The sequence below is a fragment of the Urocampus carinirostris genome, chromosome 13 (genome assembly GCF_059441175.1).
Source record: "Urocampus carinirostris isolate Australia breed hairy pipefish chromosome 13, RoL_Ucar_1.0, whole genome shotgun sequence".
Classification (NCBI taxonomy): domain Eukaryota; kingdom Metazoa; phylum Chordata; class Actinopteri; order Syngnathiformes; family Syngnathidae; genus Urocampus; species Urocampus carinirostris.
In genome coordinates this window covers 13,822,245-13,839,438 of record NC_142361.1, presented here as the reverse complement: position 1 = coordinate 13,839,438, position 17,194 = coordinate 13,822,245, and the positions used below count along the sequence as shown (strand labels likewise).

Genomic DNA, 17,194 nt, shown 5'->3' with positions numbered 1-17,194 from the left:
GCCACACAAATTGTGCACTGTGGTGCAATCATGTGGCAAGAGAAAATAATTCCCTTCTAAACTATCACCACAAAGCGTAGTCAATTGTTTTGTCTTTAGAAGTGAAAAAATAATAATTTGGAATCAGGATCCTTGAGATTTATTATGTACCAATGTCTCCATCATATGCAAACTCAAAAACAAAGGAATTGCCCTTTACAGGCTGAATCTCGAGAAAAAAACGTCAGTTCTTGTAAGACACCCTCCATCCAAAGCTTGTAGGGCAGCTGATAGAACATTAGACAGTAAAACAATCGAGAAAACACAAAATAAAATTCAAGCAAACACGCCAATGAGGTGTTTTGCTGAAGTTGAAGTGGAGGTGACAGAAAGCAAAATGGCTTTAGGGGGGATAAGAGAGGATCGGGCGGGTGGCGCAGAGAAGCAGCAGGTGGGAAATATTTGAGACAAAACAAACTATAAAGCCTGAGGGAGGCAATGGCTACTTGATGGGAAAAAGCCTGATAAAGGGTGGCGGCTCTGAAGGAAAGAAAAGGGAAATGCTTGTGGTCCTCCTCCAACTATATAATGCAAAAATAACACTGAACAAAGAAAGCTTTACACTGAAATGTGAAATCTATGTGTGTAACGTGCATCACCTGTAATCCTAATAAAGAAAAAGGTCTGAAAGAAAATTGATGGAAGATGGTGGAAACAAAAAGGCTATACCTATTGCGCAATTAGACTACCAGTAATTATCTTTTGTTTAGACTCAGAGCAAATGATCGTTGTTTGATGACATTTTCCTAAAGGCTTCGCTGACAAATGGGAGGACAGATGGAAAGACAATCTAAAAATAAAAAGGCTGCAGCAAAGAGGGCAATTGTCAAAGATGATGACAGCCCCACATTTAGTTAGCACTCAGAAGTAAAAATAAAACCAGGAAATGACAATAAGTAATATTCACCCTTCTGAGGATTTTCTCCCAAAAGTGTCATAGAAGAAATAAATCTGCATGGAACTGATTTTGAATTTAAACAAGAGACAAAGGAAAGAATGAGACAAGTAATTAAACATTAACTGAAGAGCAACAGAGAAAAAATGAAGTAGCACAGTCCTAAGAATGCTTAAATGTCTCTCGTAACCAAAAAGCTTCAAGGATAACAAGTCAAGAGAGGAAAAAAACCTTGAGACGAGGAGGGGAAAACCCACCCAATCACTTACTAACAAAATATTCAGCTCATCCATAAAATATTGTGGAGTTCTTTTTAGAGTTCATATGTATGGATGAATCGAGTTAAAATAATTCACTGTAATAAAATCTTCACTTTTCTCAATTTTCACTCGATTGGCAGCAGTTTATTAATGGACACAATTCAAGATACCAGGTTAACAAGTATTTAATTTTTTAACTCATTCAGTGCTAAAACATATACATATGTTTTCAGAAGAATTATCTTTGAGTGCCAAACCGTTAAAATATATTTTTTATCTAATTTTTGAAAAATACATTATTAAGGCATTGGGGCAGCTCATCAGTAAGTATCAAGGCTCTGGGAACAATTCAGTATGATAAATCACCATAGATTGCATGACAGGCTTTGATCAGATCTTTGACCATGCATCGACGAAGCCCCAAATTTCTAGTCTTACTTCCTGTATCCAGGGATTGAACTGTGTGTGCAGCCCTGTATGCCGAGAATAGGCGTGGTGAAGCAGTGTCGTCAGAGTAGCGAGGTATGGAGAAGTACTGATAGTTAACCCTTCAAGCTTTTTTTTTTCTATAAAGATGACAAATTCACTTTGATATTGTCAGGACATAGAGTGATAACATTTTATGCACGTCCACAGGAACGCGAAAGACATGGTGACCGAAACTATTTGATCACATCACCGGAAACTTCCGGTGCCGAAAATGTTTTGCAAAGTTCATGCATCATTCATGCTTAAGTTAAGTGTTGTTGCAACAAAAAGTTATTTTGCAAGAAAAGTGCCCATGTGTTTATGGAAAGAAAACAAGTATTTTCAAAAAAATGTTCAACTGTTGTTTACTAAAGAATGGTAAAAGCTTGAAACATAGTTTTCAAATACAAAAAAACTATTTTGCCAAAAATGCACTGATCACAATTGTTGAACACTTTCATGAACTTCTTAATCTAGCACATGCTGCTAATTTCCTTAATTACCTTTCAACCCCTATTGAACTGCCATTCTAACTGCCAGTTTCACTGACTTTGCAAGATGGTGGTCCGTTCTAAAGTGCCACCAGCAGCAGGTTGCCCAGATGAAAACAAAAGTGATGACCCAATCAGCCATAGCAAGACAAGTTGATCGTTCAAATCTATTATTTCAGGAATTTGAATCTTTACAAAACTATAAACTCATTCAAATAACCCAAGTCGTCCTTAGAAGACAAATGCTAGAGAAGACGATGAGAAGCATTATGAGGCGGCAGTTTGAATACCGGCTCTTCCGTGTTACATGTCGAAGTGTCCTTGGGTAAGACACTGAACCCCTAATACCCCCAATAAGCAGGTTAGCGCCTTACATGGCTGCACGGCCGCTAGTGGGAAATGTGAAGCACAATGTAAAGCGCTTTGGAAAGTCTTGACTTGAAAAGTGCTATATAAATGCAGATCATTTCATTTCATGTTCAGTGACTCGTTGGAGAAAGACTAAACACAACGTGTGTAAAAAAGTTAGTGAAAGGTGCAGGAGGAAGTGTCATGGTTAGAGGCATAATTTCTGCAGCAGGAGTTGGGCCTCATTTACAGATTTATGGCCAAGTGAATGCAAATCAGAACTTCATCGCTCAATCAGCCTGCAGTCTTCATGCGTGACAATGCTCCATGTCACACAGCAAAACAGGTAAGGAATTTCCTTGAGGGTGAAAACACTGAATTAATGGCATGGCCTGCCTAGGGTCCTGATCTCAACACGGTAAAGAACCTCTGAGAAATCCTTGGTGACAAAGTTATGGTCAAGAAACTTACTACAATCACCAAAATGTGGGGGAGGCTGGAAGAAGAATGGACCACAATCACACCAGAGAAGGGTGAGAGACTAGTGCTATCCTGTGGCCGCCGATGTGCTGAAGTCATTTACAGCGGAGTCCTGTACACTTACTAACTGCTCACTGATTTGTTTTCATGTTTAAGTCATTGTTGTTCTTTAATTTTGATCAGATTTTAATTTTGCATTTTTGGCAAAATACAGTTGTTATTTTTTGTTGAAATACATTATCCATTTTGTGAAAAAAAAAAAAAAAAAAAAAAGAAAAAGAAGTACCATGTATAGACGATACAAAAAGTCCTCATATGGTTGAGCAGTAAAGATGTTATTATTTTAAAAACTATACAAGCTTTTATAAGCTGTTCTCTAATTTTGATTTCCAGTGTATATGGCAAAGGTGCTGAGTACCTGGTGACCTGATTAACGAGACGTGTTTGCAGTAATAAGTCTCTTGTGGGCAGCAGGTTTTCACAGATGAAGTTTTGATTGGAGCGCACGGCAACTCCATTGCACACACATAAAGAAGAAAGCACCTCTAGTACCTGCAAGGAAATATCATTAAAACTTTTACTGGAAACTCAAAAATATCATGTTAATTCTCTTAAATAGATATCAATACGTACAGATCGATGACAGAAATTAAAGTCTTATGAGCAATAACTGTGGATCTTCTTAAGGGTCTGTGTTAGGACATTTTATTGTTTTTATTGTACATAAATGACTAATGTAATGTATCATCCAAATTGAAGTATACAGTGGGACCTCGCTACTTCGCGCTTCGACGTTCGCGGATTCAGAGCTTCGCGGGCCTAACAAATAATAATAATAAAATGAAATATAAAATATATATATATATATATATATATATATATATATATATATATATATATATATATATATTTATTTTATTTTTTTAATTATTTTTTTTAAGCATTTTTGAAGGGGCGTCGCTACTACGCAGATTTTCACTTTTCGCGGGTGGTTTTGGTCCCCATTAACCGGGTCTAAAAAACAATAATAATAACAATAATAAAAAATTAAAAAATAATAAAAAAATTAAAGGTGCGCCGCTATTTCGCAGATTTTCACTTATCGCGAGTGGTTTTGGTCCCCATTAACCGCGATAACCGAGGTCCCACTGTATTCTATTTCCCAACGACACTTCAATATTAGGCTTGGGTACAAATATGCAGGAACTGCAGGCATGAATGACCGTAAAACTTAACAATGTAAAAGAATGGTTATATTTGATAAATCCAAAAAAAAACATTGAAATACAAAAAAGATAGGTAATGTCAAAATATAAAAGTTACAAAGTTCAAGTTTTTCAAAGTGATTATTAGCCATAATATAAGCTGGAGACCCCATACAAACAGCATATCCTTGTTTTTTACTTTTCCTGTGGGGGTAAATTTCTGTTTTCTTGTTTAGATTTTGAATATGTCCTCCCTGGAATGAAAAAAAATGTAACAGGGGTGGGCACTTAAAAGCTTCGGCTTCGGCCTAATCCAATTGGGCACATGTTTATAAATAATTTCATTTATTGTTAAGCAGTTTTCTGTATACAAACATTTTGTTGTTCCCTTTTGTTAAAGAGTGGTTGGTGCCGTTTTTGTGCTGTTCTAAATACACTTCAATAATTCATTTTTTTCATTCATTTTTAGTGCTGCATGAGTGAGGTTTTATGAACCCGCCTCATCAAATGTGTTTTGCTGTTATACATTTGCAATTATGTGATACATACCTTGTGGTTACATCCATGCTTGTCTAGAAAAGTGATAATAGACTGGATGTGCCTCTCTTTGATGACGTTAATGGCTTCAGGGCTTTCCACCAAAACACAGTGTAAAACTTCCAAAACTCCTGTACGTTACGTGAATAATTATGAATTATGAATCATTGAGATATTGTTATGACTGCAGTGTAAAAACATTGGGAAAATAAACCAAGTTTTTTAAATAATAGATTTGATTTGTGGGCACTCACCAAAAGAGGCCTCCAGTCGGTCCAGTCGGCTAATGAGCCAGTCAAGTGAACTCGAGAAATGTGCGCAATTTGTGCGGTTTCTCCTAATGAGCGAGGCTGTAACCGAAAATAACAAAAATATAAAAATGAGCCCCTGAATCTAAAAACATTAAAAGAATCACATTAACACTTTGAGCGATGGATAGATTTATAATGAATCTTTAGAGTTTCAAATTGTAAAAAACTTGTGCTACCTAGAAGCTCATAAAAAGCCCCAAGTATGTGTTCCCAATTTTCTTCAGCATTGTTGAGTGTCTCCTCAGCAATATTTAAAGTGTGGCTATATTGGTGTAGACGGTCGATACATTCTAACACCAACTCAATCACACCCTGAAAGAACAAACATACCTTAGAAATTCACCTAACATTGACCCAATTTATCTGAGCACACATCACTTCTGTCCTACCTCTTCCTGAAACATGTTCTGTCGATTCCTCAACACAGGTTGGCTGTTTTGGTGAGCTTTGTGGCTCTGCCCTTCTGTTGGCGACTGAAAAAAGTTTATTAGGTCTTGGAGGCTGCGTGTCACTATTGATAAAGGAAAAACCACAGGGTGGAGGTTTCCCTGTCCATTGCAAGAATCCAATTTCCTGGAGAAAAAAGTGATTTAAAGTTAGGGACTGTGTACAGTAGGAACTAGGTCACAATGCGCGGAAAACTATCTTTTGCTAATGCCATTTTTTTCAAACGTATAGTGTTAATATAGTTACAGCCCACATGCCGACTTTGTAACACAAAGTCATAATTTGAGAATAATACGAAACAGAATCATTTGAATTCTAGATATTGCCAATTTTGTTTGTAAAAACATGCGCCTTTATTTGTCCATTAAGCCTGAGTTACAGCATAGAATGAGTTTGGGCTGTGTTCAATACCTGACGAAAGAAGTTAACAGTAGTGTTGCACTCCGTATGAGGCTGGCAGTATGAGATTCCTCTCTCTGACACCGAGAAAGCGTAAAACCGTCGTCCATATGACCCTCACTGTGTAGGACAGCCTGGGAAAACATCTTTTGCAATGAATTCTTTGGGGTAGTTGGTAGGTGTCTGTCTTTCAAACATTGTCATTTATGTAAAACATTCAGAAGTGAACGTGGGTTTTTAAAAATGTCTCTTTACCTTTCGCTTAGCCCCTCCCAGACATGCTGCAGATTTGCTGTCAGTGGCTTGGTAAGTGAGCCACAAGCCAGAGCTGGCATGCTGAAGGTAACAAACGGAGTCTCCGTATTTGATCTCTGGGACGCCCATGCTATCCACATGACTCTTAGCTCCAGATTCCTGCTTTTCCTACAATTTGCAATTTTGATTACAGAGATTGCTTTTTTGAAAAAACTAGATTAAATCAAATTTATGTAAAAAAGCACTTTTCATACAAGAAAAGCAATTCAAAGTGTCAAATGATATCATTAAACCATTCAATGTTCATTTAAAAAATATTTAAATGAATCCATGTAATTTTAGGATGAGAATGGTTTTCAGTATTTTTTCGCATAAAATTCTGATAACAGATTAATTGGCAATCTGAAAATATACACACAAGGTGAGCATTGCGGTTCAGTGGTTGCACGTCTACCGAGTTTGCATGCTCTCCCTGTGCATGTGTGGGTTTCTTCCGGGCACTATAAAAAAATGCATGGCAGGTTGATTGGTTGGTTCAAGTTGGGCCTGGGTATGAGCGAGCGTGTGATTGGTTGCCTATGTCTATGTGCTATTTAAATATATTTGAGGTCTCATATCAGAATAGGGGTTAGAACCAAAAATCATGGCCAGGGTAGCTCAAACCACAACCTCACTTGCCAGACTCAAACCCATCTGGAGTGACAAGAATATGGCAGTGAAATCAAAGATCAGACTCATGCAAGCGCTTGTTACTTCCATCTTCCTCTACTCTTGCGAGACATGGACTCCCACAATAAACTGGAAAAGAAAATCCAGACCATAGAGATGCGATGCAACAGAAACTCCCTAGGTATCAGATACTTAGACCATGTGACAAACAAAACAGTGTGCAACACTATCAGACGGAAACTTCAGGACTGACAAAGATAATTCTCCCGGTTGCAGTGATAGAAGAATGAAAAGGAACTGAGCTGACAACATTAAGGAATGGACTGGTGCCAACTTTGCCACGACGCATCATCAACAGTGAAGAAGGCTGTCCAGAGTTGCGTACTCATCGATGCCCTGACGACGAAAGTGGTTATGGGATCAGTGTGAACAGTGATTTGGAAAAGGTATCCAATCTTTCATTAATTTTCCAGCTGTTTATCCACACAAGGGTCCCGGGGGTGCTGGACCCCATCCCAGGTGGTTTCAAGAAGTGGGCAAATAACTTGTGGACTAGCCAATCAATTGCATGGTGCACATTGACAGACAACAATCCACACACATATTCATACGTAACTCGGGTCACCAATCAAACTGACATGCATGTTTTGGGGAGGTGGGAGGAGACCAGAGTGCCTGTAAAAAAACATTCAGGCACAGTGGGAACATGTAAACGCCACACAGAAAAGCCTGCAGAGGGACCTAAAACCGGGACTTCTAATTATTTGTACGTATATGAGGATGATTATAAAAAAAAAAATGTACTCAATCGGCAGGCGAGCAGACATATTCACTTGTTGGGTGTTCCATTAAATGTAACTTTTAACAAAAAAAAGACATTCTAAAGTTAAAATGCCACTTTGTCCAGCAGCCTTTAGACACTTTAAGATTTATGTAATATAAATGTGTGGATTTTGTTTCCACCTTGGCAGCCTGGAAGCAGAAAGAGGTCACCATAATGTCCGCCTTGTCCCGATCGACCAGACCAAGTCCGTGTTCATCCGTCAGGCCCAGGTAGCGTCCAGTTGTCACATGACAGAGTCTAAATGGCTGTCCCCAGCTTGTAAGTCTGCCACTCCACCTTCACCAATATTGTACTATTAGATCATATTTTATCAATCAAAATTTCAAGGACCATTTTGTTTTAACAAATGCTCTGACTTGTATCTGTGCAGTTGAGAAAGGAAAATATTAATATTAATGATGAGTCAAACAGGGAATCAACAAATCCCATACCGCAATATTTTCTAGAAACCCAAAAAACACTATAATTCAAAACATTTACCCAACACTAAATTATTCAAGATGGTATCAAAAATTGCACTGCTGGACTAAACACTGAGTTTTCACGTTGCCATTATGTTTTATAAATTATTTTTATTTGCACCAAAAAACAATTTTACTCATAAAAAGAGGTGGACGTACAAATGAAAAAAGAGAAATGGCAGCAGACTACTATTATTTATCTGAGACGAAAAGTTACAACAAACATAGGATGGTTTGTAATGTCAAACATTTTCAAGACTTACAAAAGATATTAATGCACAATCAAACAACTGGGCAGCAGAATGACATATACATACTTTTTGGACCATAACTTTAATAGTGCAGGTTCTACTGGATTGTTCAAGATTTGGATAGGCCATCTTGCAAATTTCATACAAGTCGAGGTCATTTCTCCCATGTATAAAAGTATCTAAGCTCCCACAGTGCTTTTTCATTTGAAATGACAATTGACATCAGTCATAAAACCTTATCAGGACCAGAGACATAGCACAATTGGACATCTGTGTTCCCGCTCCTACTTACGCCACACGCAGGATCTCCAGCCTCCACAGAGAGCGGGCATGCCTGCACACTGATCCAATCTCATACTGCAGTGTCCTAAATTAAGAAATACACACGTCGAGATAGGAAGGGCGTTTTGTCAGGTTGACATGCATGGGAAATTGGTCTTTGCGACTGACCTTTGCAACTCTTCATCTTGCTCTCCAGTGGGAATAGTCAAACAAGCGTCGCTGTGGATGTGGAGGAGTCGGAGAGTATCGCCACCCCTCAGGTATCCTAAAAGCGACAGACAGCATATATAATCCCTAGTGAAAATTGGCTCAGTTAAACAAAGATGTAAGATGCATCCTTGCAATCAAAGAGAGTTTGTATCTAATACCAAATATTAGCATTTAATCTTACTTAAGTAGATTTAAAATAGCTATTTTCTAATTGAATAGGTATACGCATTGGAACTCTAGCAAGTCATCACAATTTCAGTATGGCGAGAGTGAAAATAAGGGAAAAGTTTGCCTTGAGCAAGTCCACTTGCAGAGCAAACGGGGGCAACACTCCACAGAGAGTGCCGGAAGGCTGCATCCACAATCAGACTGTCGCTCAAGCATCTGTTGTCGCAAGCTGTGCCAAAGGACAAGTGCTAGGAAGCAACAAAAAAACACATCAGAATGATATCTGCGTACATTTCGGCATGGAGAGGGATAGGCGCTACCAGGCTGTGCTTGCCCAAGACTCACCACAGGAAATGGTGCCCCTACAACTCTAGTGGTTAAGGGATCTGACCAACAACCAACCAAACAACCCACCAAACAACCAACCAACCAACCAAACAACCAACCAAACAAACAACCAACCAAACAACCAACCAAACAACCCACCACCTCTTTATTTATTGTTTCTTATTTTTTTAATGTTCTTTGGGAACTTCTGCCAAAATCCTTAGTTAAGTATGTATGTACAGTCATATTTTTTTAAACAATAATATTTCAAAAATCATTTAAACAATCTATGATTATTCAAATGAGGATAAATGTTTGCCATTATTTAAGTTTTAGTATTTTACTATATTTCAAACTTGTTTTTGTTTTAAGATAACAAAAATGACACATAAAATTGTCTGATGTGTCAGAGAACAAATAATTCTTTTTATTTCAAGAATTACTTTTTTCCGAGACATATGGAAGTATTTATAACCCAATAATAATAATATTAATAATATTATTAATTATAATATTAATAATAATAAAAATAATAATAAAAGAAGAAGAAGAAGAAGGAGAAGGAGTAGAAGGAGAAGAAGAAGAGGCGCAGTGGTAACAAATCATAATGGCTCTTTGAACTCAGTTGGGTATGTGAACAAATACTTAATAAATAAAATATTGTACTTTCAACTTTTAAGGACACCTCAAATGACGCACCCAGTTTTACATTATTATTAACAATAATTAATTCTCACAAACTCCTGATCTAAAACCAAAACCTATCAACTGTGAGCCAGAAACTTTTACTACGCATCTTGTCTTGCAATATCTTTCTACATACAAAGGAATGAAGGAAAAGGTTTGAAAATGTCTACTGCTTTACCAAATATCTCTCAGAAGACACATTGACCAGGATTAGGTCATCACCAACGCGCACTTTTTCTCCTTCTGACCTCTGCCTGGAAGCAGGATGCACTGTCCACCAACAAGCCTCACCTGTGACACAAACGCAGGACAAAGCCAGACTGTGACAAAAATCGAACATCATCGGCAATACTCAAAATAATCTTCGAGTACCCGCTTTATCCTCCTGCAGGCCCACGTCAAAAGCTAGTTTGTCAGTGGAGGACTGCGACGTGGACAAGCAGCTGAGATACTGCAAAAAGAATCAAAATGGGGGGAGCGCATATTTTAACGGAGCCAACAATAAATAACTCTGGCTGTTTGGTTTATCCCCACAGGAAAACAATGACTCACCATGCTGCTGTACGAATGTTGGAAAAGGACAGCCTGGCCATACAGAAGGGTGCGAAGGTTCCCTCCTGCTCCCTGTGAAACATATTGGATGACGTTTGCTGAACAACAGGATTCATCAGGAAAACAATGATGAAAACCCCACTCAGTTTTTAGACCCCTTTGCGTTGTTGTAAACAATTGTGATGTAGCCTAGCTTCGGGCAGATTGTGGGGGCAGAACAGCAGAATAGATGTCAGTTTATACCTGCTGATTGACAGAAAACAATCATGGATTGTAGATAGGAGCATCTCAAATAAGCAAAAAGTATATGCAAGCAGCAAGATAGAGACTTTATTTTAGTGATCAAAGTCAACAACAAAAACAAAAAGTTATTTTAATTGGCGCTACAATTGGTGGGATCAATAATTAGAATAACTACTTATCGATAACAATCATTATTAACAATAGAATTATATATTATTACTGTTATTATTTCTTATTATTATTGAATACATATTATATAAGAAAAACATTAATAAAAATGATATTATTATTGTTATAATCATTATCATAAAAAAAAGATGTACTAGCTAGCACCAGTACGAGCAAACTTAAAGTCCATGGTAGGCATTGGTATTAAACACTTTCCCATTTCCCCATTTTATGATCTTTTGTGCTCATCCTCTCAAACTTTTAAACATGGTACTTTAATGTGTCTTTTACAAGTAGGCATTTAAGGAAGAGTGCTAAGTATCTCCACAGCTCTGTGACAATCTCTCAGACAGAGAGATAAACAGTGTTGCAACTGTACCCAGTACTGAGTTGTGGTTGTTCGCTAGCATGGAAAAAAAATACAAGAAGCCAAGAATGTGGACATTGCAGCCATGTACCATAATTGTGTCAATCTTTAGCATGGTTGACATAAAACAAAAAAAGTGGGAAAAAAATCAAATTCAATCTTTTCCTGAAATCTTACCTGAAAATGTGTTTTTTGACCATAAAATTGAGACAATGTCACTCTGAGTCTTTAAACGTCTTGTGTGAGGTCAAAATGGAAAGGGGAGTATCCTATATCAGTGGCATAAATAAAACTCATCCAATTGGTCAAACTTTGTTACAACAGTCCCCATGTTACAACTGTACGCTATACACAATAGCTGGTCATGTTGTTTTTGTGAATTGCGTCTCTGAAAACACAACTCAACATACAAATTGTCTCTCGCTCCATTAAACTAGTCCAGCTGTTTTGGGCCAAAAATGCGCACCAACCTGCACCAATCGGGTGATGATTTAGGCTAGAAAGGGGTCTATTATCCCTTATTTACAAGGTTTTAACACTTTTTTTGTGTGCTAACCTCTGTAAAGAAGATTCCGCTGTGCGCCAGCATCTCCTGCAGAGCTCGCACGGACAGACACTGGACCAAGATGAAACAACACACTGACAAGTCTGGTGGAACATTCTGTCGGGGCAGAAAAAAAAGACATGGCCAAAGTGAAGTTGTCTCGAGTGCATGCATGTCCCAGAGGCTTAAAACAGCACAAGGGTCAAACACGGACGCTGATATCTTCACGCCTGGCCTATCCTGCTACAAATGGGTTGCTCATGTTTCTTTTTAACATTCTGTCAACAGAAAGAAATGTGTCCGTCGGGCAGTTTTGAAGAACATTTGTGGCCTCGGTAGACACGAATGACGTTTTATATCCACTCCAGATGCACTAAACTTACATTTCTCATACAGCCGCAAGATTCATTTTTAAATCTATTGCTGTGGTCGACTAGATGTTTCATCAACATAATGACACTTGAATCTTTCCAATCAAAAAGCTGACATAACTTTTACGGATAACAGTTCTTTGCCTTCAAATGTATACTTTATATAAAAAAAAATGTTTGAATTTCATGTCACAACAAAAATAACAAATGTCTACTCATATTATTTCAGTAATAATTAATATTTATTATTGTTCCGCGCGCATTTGTTACACCTGAGAAACGGGAACTGCTGTGGTGTTGATTTAAAATTTGGTATCAATTTTGGATCAAGTGCCTTTGTCGTCCTCTCAGAGAAAAAGTCTTTGCCTATGACATTATGTGATTTAGAATAGAATAGAATAGAATAGAATAGAATAGAATAGATTTGTTGTCATCCTATACATAATTGTATTTATTGTAAAAATGTAATCACGTTTATGACTATACTCTTTAACTAAAAACATATGAATAAACTGTATTTCTGTCCACAACAAATAATAAATAATTAATAAAATAATACTAAAGGTATAATATAAGTAGCATTGTTGCATTAACAGTTACACCTATTTGACCAATTGAGCATAATACAGCAGTGCACTGAAAAAAACAAAAATCTGTGAAATCTTTGGATGTTTTTATTGTGCTGTTGTGATTTGAAGAAATAATATAACAGAGTTGTTTACATTACAGGATTTTAATGCTAAAGGAAGGTTAAATGCTGTAACCTTCTGGAATGGCGAGTGTACAGGTGTTAATTGTAATGTCACCAGAAAACTACATCTAACTACTGTAAAATAATAGAAATATAAATTGTATTGTGCAACACTGTGGGAAAAAAAGACATTCAAAATTGGCATTTAACATTTCACTTACTAATGTTAGCTTTTGTTATTTTAACAAAAAGGGGTGGAGCTCGAACCAAAGTACTACATTTGAGTATGGTATTCTGAAGATGGATAAGAGATACAGCGCAAGTAATTTCTCTGTGAATGAAAAAGTACTTAAACTCTTCTTTTAGCACATTGAAGTACTGCCCAGGCAGGATACTGAGAGGTGAGAGAAACAGAACCTCTTTCAATAAGGGATGAAGTGCAATTTGTTACCTTCACCTTACAGTTGGAGGTGGCTTCCAGCCTGCACAGCCTGCTGCCAAAGCCTTCCGCAGCAAGGCAAACTTTCACCTGTTCCTCCTGAGAGGTAAAGATGCTCTGCAGCACCACTTCATCACCCTGACGTGAATGGTAAAGAATAAAAATGTATTATTCAAAGATTTCAAGCAGCTTGTCTGACTGTATGGTACCTCCTGACCATGTGAGTGAAAAGTCCTTTTTAAGGCAAAACCTCAAAACGATAATTCAATTTAAATGGCATGTCAGTTCAACATTTGATCTAACAAAAGAAAGCTTTGCAATTTAGTGCCCCTGCATATGTTTCGAACATTACTTTTTCTATTTCCATACTCAACAGGATCTGAATGTTCGTGTTCTCTGAAAGCAGGCAAATCCAATACCTAAAAAAATTGAGTAAATTACAGGAAGGCAAAATGTGTCTCCCGCAGATCTCCAATACCTCTGTCAATCTAATCTCCTTTCAAATACCAAACAGACAGCATGAAGTCTATCAGGAGTGTGCATCTATTTAAGGAACATTGGAGTGTTACAGCGGATGATTGCAGTCTGGCCAGGCCGGACACCTCTTGGTGCAGAGGCAGTACAGTTCCATGTTGGGAATATATACTCATTCCACTCTTTCATATCAGCAGCACTGCCAACAGTCAAACACACTGTCCCATGCTGAAATCCTAATGGGTATTTGTTGAGATGGATTTGAAAAGGCTTATTTTCAGATTCATCACGTTTTATTTGGTTACGCTAAATATCGAAAGGTGCTGTCCAGAATGTCCAACTTTGTTACTCTCTACCGACATTTCCTGAGTCATTCAAGTACTTGCATTTTTTTTAGACGCGCAACTCTTCATTTTACATCTTTTGTGGCTTTAGGTTGCCTTTGACTTTTTTTTAAACAAGCTTTTTCTTACTTCAATGACGAGCATAAAGTCCTTCTCCGAACTAACCCCCCCACTCACACACACCCTTTCTTGCTTCCTATCGTGTTGCACGTCCTGGAACAGCTTGGCTTAAAAGCAAGATAAAAACAGATAGACACAGTTAAAAAAAAGTCTCTTTTAACTCAGATGGCCATTGTTAACCCATACTTTATAGAAAAAAAATCTACTTTGAACATTTTAAGGGTGCCTCAAATGACACACCCACCTATAATGTTAAAATTTGCTGTTCACTAATTCTCAAAAATAGTCTAATGGAAAGATTTATGCAAGTGTTGGTATAAACTACAGTATTTTCAAAATGGCAATAAAGATCATTTAAATAATAGTTGTCTTTACAGACATGATACCCAGACATGAAGTATTTTCCAAGAATACATATTTTGTAAGATTAGCCTATCAACTATATATTGTAATATGTAATCGCGTCATGCCCCTTCAAAAAGAATATGTTTTAACAGTTAACTGAACCTACACTAACCAGTGGCCGCACTCCTAATAATATCATTATGAAAAAATAATATACTTAAATATGGTAATAACATAATAAGTTATGGGCGGCTAAATGGTTAGCGAAAACTGCAGCACAGTTCTGAGGTCATGGGATCATATCCAACTACCACTCTTTCTGTGGGGAGTTTGCATGTTCTCCCTGAGCTTGTGTGGATTTCCTCCAGGCATTTCAGATTCCTCCCACATTCCAAAAACATGCATGTCATGTTAATTGGCCAGTCCAATTGTCCCTAAGTGTGAATGAGCTAGTGAGTTGTCTGTCTCTGTGTGCTCTGTGACTGACTGGCAACCAGTTCCGGGTATCCCATGCCCACTGCCCAGAGATAGCTGGGACGGGCTCCAGCTCCCCTGCGACCCTACTGGGGATAAGCGGTGCAGATAATGGATAAGTTATCAAAATGGCGGCCCTTTGACCTTGGTTGATGGCCCTCTTAATCTAAACTTTGGCTGTTTAACCCCAATCAACAGTACGCCCTATGTCAAGTCAAGTCATGTTTATTTGTATAGCCCTTAAATCACAAAGAGTCTGAAAGGGCTGCACAGACCACAGATTATTGCAAACCACAAACTAATTATTACACCATCCCCTGATCTAAAACCTACATGAGGGCAAGGAAAAACTCAAAAACCTCAACATGAGGAAAATGAAAAAAACTTGAGAAGGGACTGCACATGAGGTAATACCCCTTCTAGGATGACCAGGCTGCAATAGATGTTGCAATAACAGATAATACAGATATTTTCAACATAAAATATAGGTTATTCATATGCTATTGATAAGATCATATGTTAATAATTTGCCAACTGTTAGCAGCATCATGCACTGAAGTTGAGCTACTGAGCACATTTATGGTCTCCCCTGGCTGTTTCGGTGTAGCCCATGCTAAAACAGGACTGGGGAAAGCATTTTTTCAGGCACCAAAGCGAACCTAAGTAAGCAGGATATCACAGGGGCCAATTAACCCAAATATGATTAATAACAAGGTGAAAGTAAGATATAGCACTGCATGAGAATTAACAAAAGTGTTTAGCTTGTCGTTACCAGTATAAAAATCAACAGAGGACTTAAATGAATATTTGTTCTGAGGTGTGACGCTAATAGCAGCGTCTGTCTAATTGGAAATTTGTACGGCCTTGCTAACCTTTATTATTAATGTTTACTCACAGTTCGAAGAAACTGGAATTCGTCATCACCTCCACCCGGGTCTGACATAATTTTTTAAATTGTCGAAAGTTTTAAAAATTGCAAGAAGAAGCGTATAAGTAAAGTTCCCAAAGACAAGTGTGGGCTAAACGTCATTACAGTTCGTTCCCAACAAGTGGGCGTGGCCTTGGAAGAGTTTGTGATTAGTCGGACGTTTTTCTCTGGTTGGACAATTTGTCTCCGCATAAATACTGTTAGTGGAACAATCAGGATATTTTATTCAAACATGATCTCACAGTAGTTTGACTGCAGTACTATATTGTTTTCTCAATTATCTAATAGGTTTGGTCAACTATTCTCCTATATAGTCACGCATGGATTTGCTCTCTCACATCATTCAGATTTAATTTTCCCCTCAGTTCCTTCGCTCTGAAAATGCTTGTCTACTAGTGATCCCAAGAGCCAAGAAGAGATCCGCAGGTTCGTGGGCGTTCTCCATTCGGCCCTGGTGCTGTGGAAAGCTCTGCCCTCTGAGATTCGATCTGCAACCTCAGTGGAACCGTTTAAATCTGGGCTTAAAACATACTTGTATTCTATAGTTTATGAAAGTCCTACATTTCACGTTGACAATGTATGTGTATTGTTTCTTAATACTACATCTATTGCAAACTGGTCATCCTTTTTATGTGTTTTTCTATTTTTTTATTTTATATTACATTTTAACTATTTTGTATTCTATTTTTATTTTTAGTGTTTGTTAATCTAGCATCCATGACAGGCTAGTCATCCTGGAAGGGGGATTACCTCATGTGCGGTACCTTCTTAAGGTTTCTTCATTTTCTTCATGTTGAGGATTTTGAGTTTTCCCTTGCCCTCGTGTAGGTTTTAGATCAGATGGTGTAATAATAGTCTGTAGTTTGCAATAGTCTGTGGTTTGTGCCTTTGAGACTCCTTATGATTAAGGGCTATACAAACAAACATGACTTGCATATGGAACTCATTGAACAATACCATTTTCTTATTTTATCTGGTGACAGCATGCTAATCAAATACCCAATTGATGAGGGGTCTCAAAATATCTGTAGACTTTGTGTGGACAACCCTATGTTTGAAAAAATCTGCCTGTCTAACAATTGTTGTCAAATCAAAAGACT

The 17,194-nt window shown here is 37.7% G+C and overlaps 1 protein-coding gene across 1 annotated transcript in view; it reads right to left on the bottom strand.

Annotated features, from left to right (window-relative positions):
* The window catches only part of ryr2b (ryanodine receptor 2b (cardiac)), a 99,258-nt gene extending 83,052 nt beyond the window's left edge, over nt 1-16,206 (bottom strand). The window contains exons 1-17 of the mRNA XM_088351035.1: nt 16,062-16,206; nt 13,428-13,547; nt 11,921-12,025; nt 10,587-10,658; nt 10,407-10,485; nt 10,213-10,325; nt 9,145-9,268; nt 8,811-8,907; nt 8,653-8,727; nt 7,768-7,924; nt 6,136-6,303; nt 5,893-6,014; nt 5,424-5,607; nt 5,211-5,346; nt 4,978-5,073; nt 4,736-4,854; nt 3,400-3,533 (exon numbers count right to left, since the gene is read on the bottom strand). Of these exons, the coding sequence (XP_088207161.1) occupies nt 3,400-3,533; nt 4,736-4,854; nt 4,978-5,073; nt 5,211-5,346; nt 5,424-5,607; nt 5,893-6,014; nt 6,136-6,303; nt 7,768-7,924; nt 8,653-8,727; nt 8,811-8,907; nt 9,145-9,268; nt 10,213-10,325; nt 10,407-10,485; nt 10,587-10,658; nt 11,921-12,025; nt 13,428-13,547; nt 16,062-16,109 (1,949 nt within the window). The 5' untranslated portion in view covers nt 16,110-16,206. The remainder of the gene's footprint in view (nt 1-3,399; nt 3,534-4,735; nt 4,855-4,977; nt 5,074-5,210; nt 5,347-5,423; nt 5,608-5,892; nt 6,015-6,135; nt 6,304-7,767; nt 7,925-8,652; nt 8,728-8,810; nt 8,908-9,144; nt 9,269-10,212; nt 10,326-10,406; nt 10,486-10,586; nt 10,659-11,920; nt 12,026-13,427; nt 13,548-16,061) is intronic.
* Nucleotides 16,207-17,194: the final 988 nt, after the last annotated feature.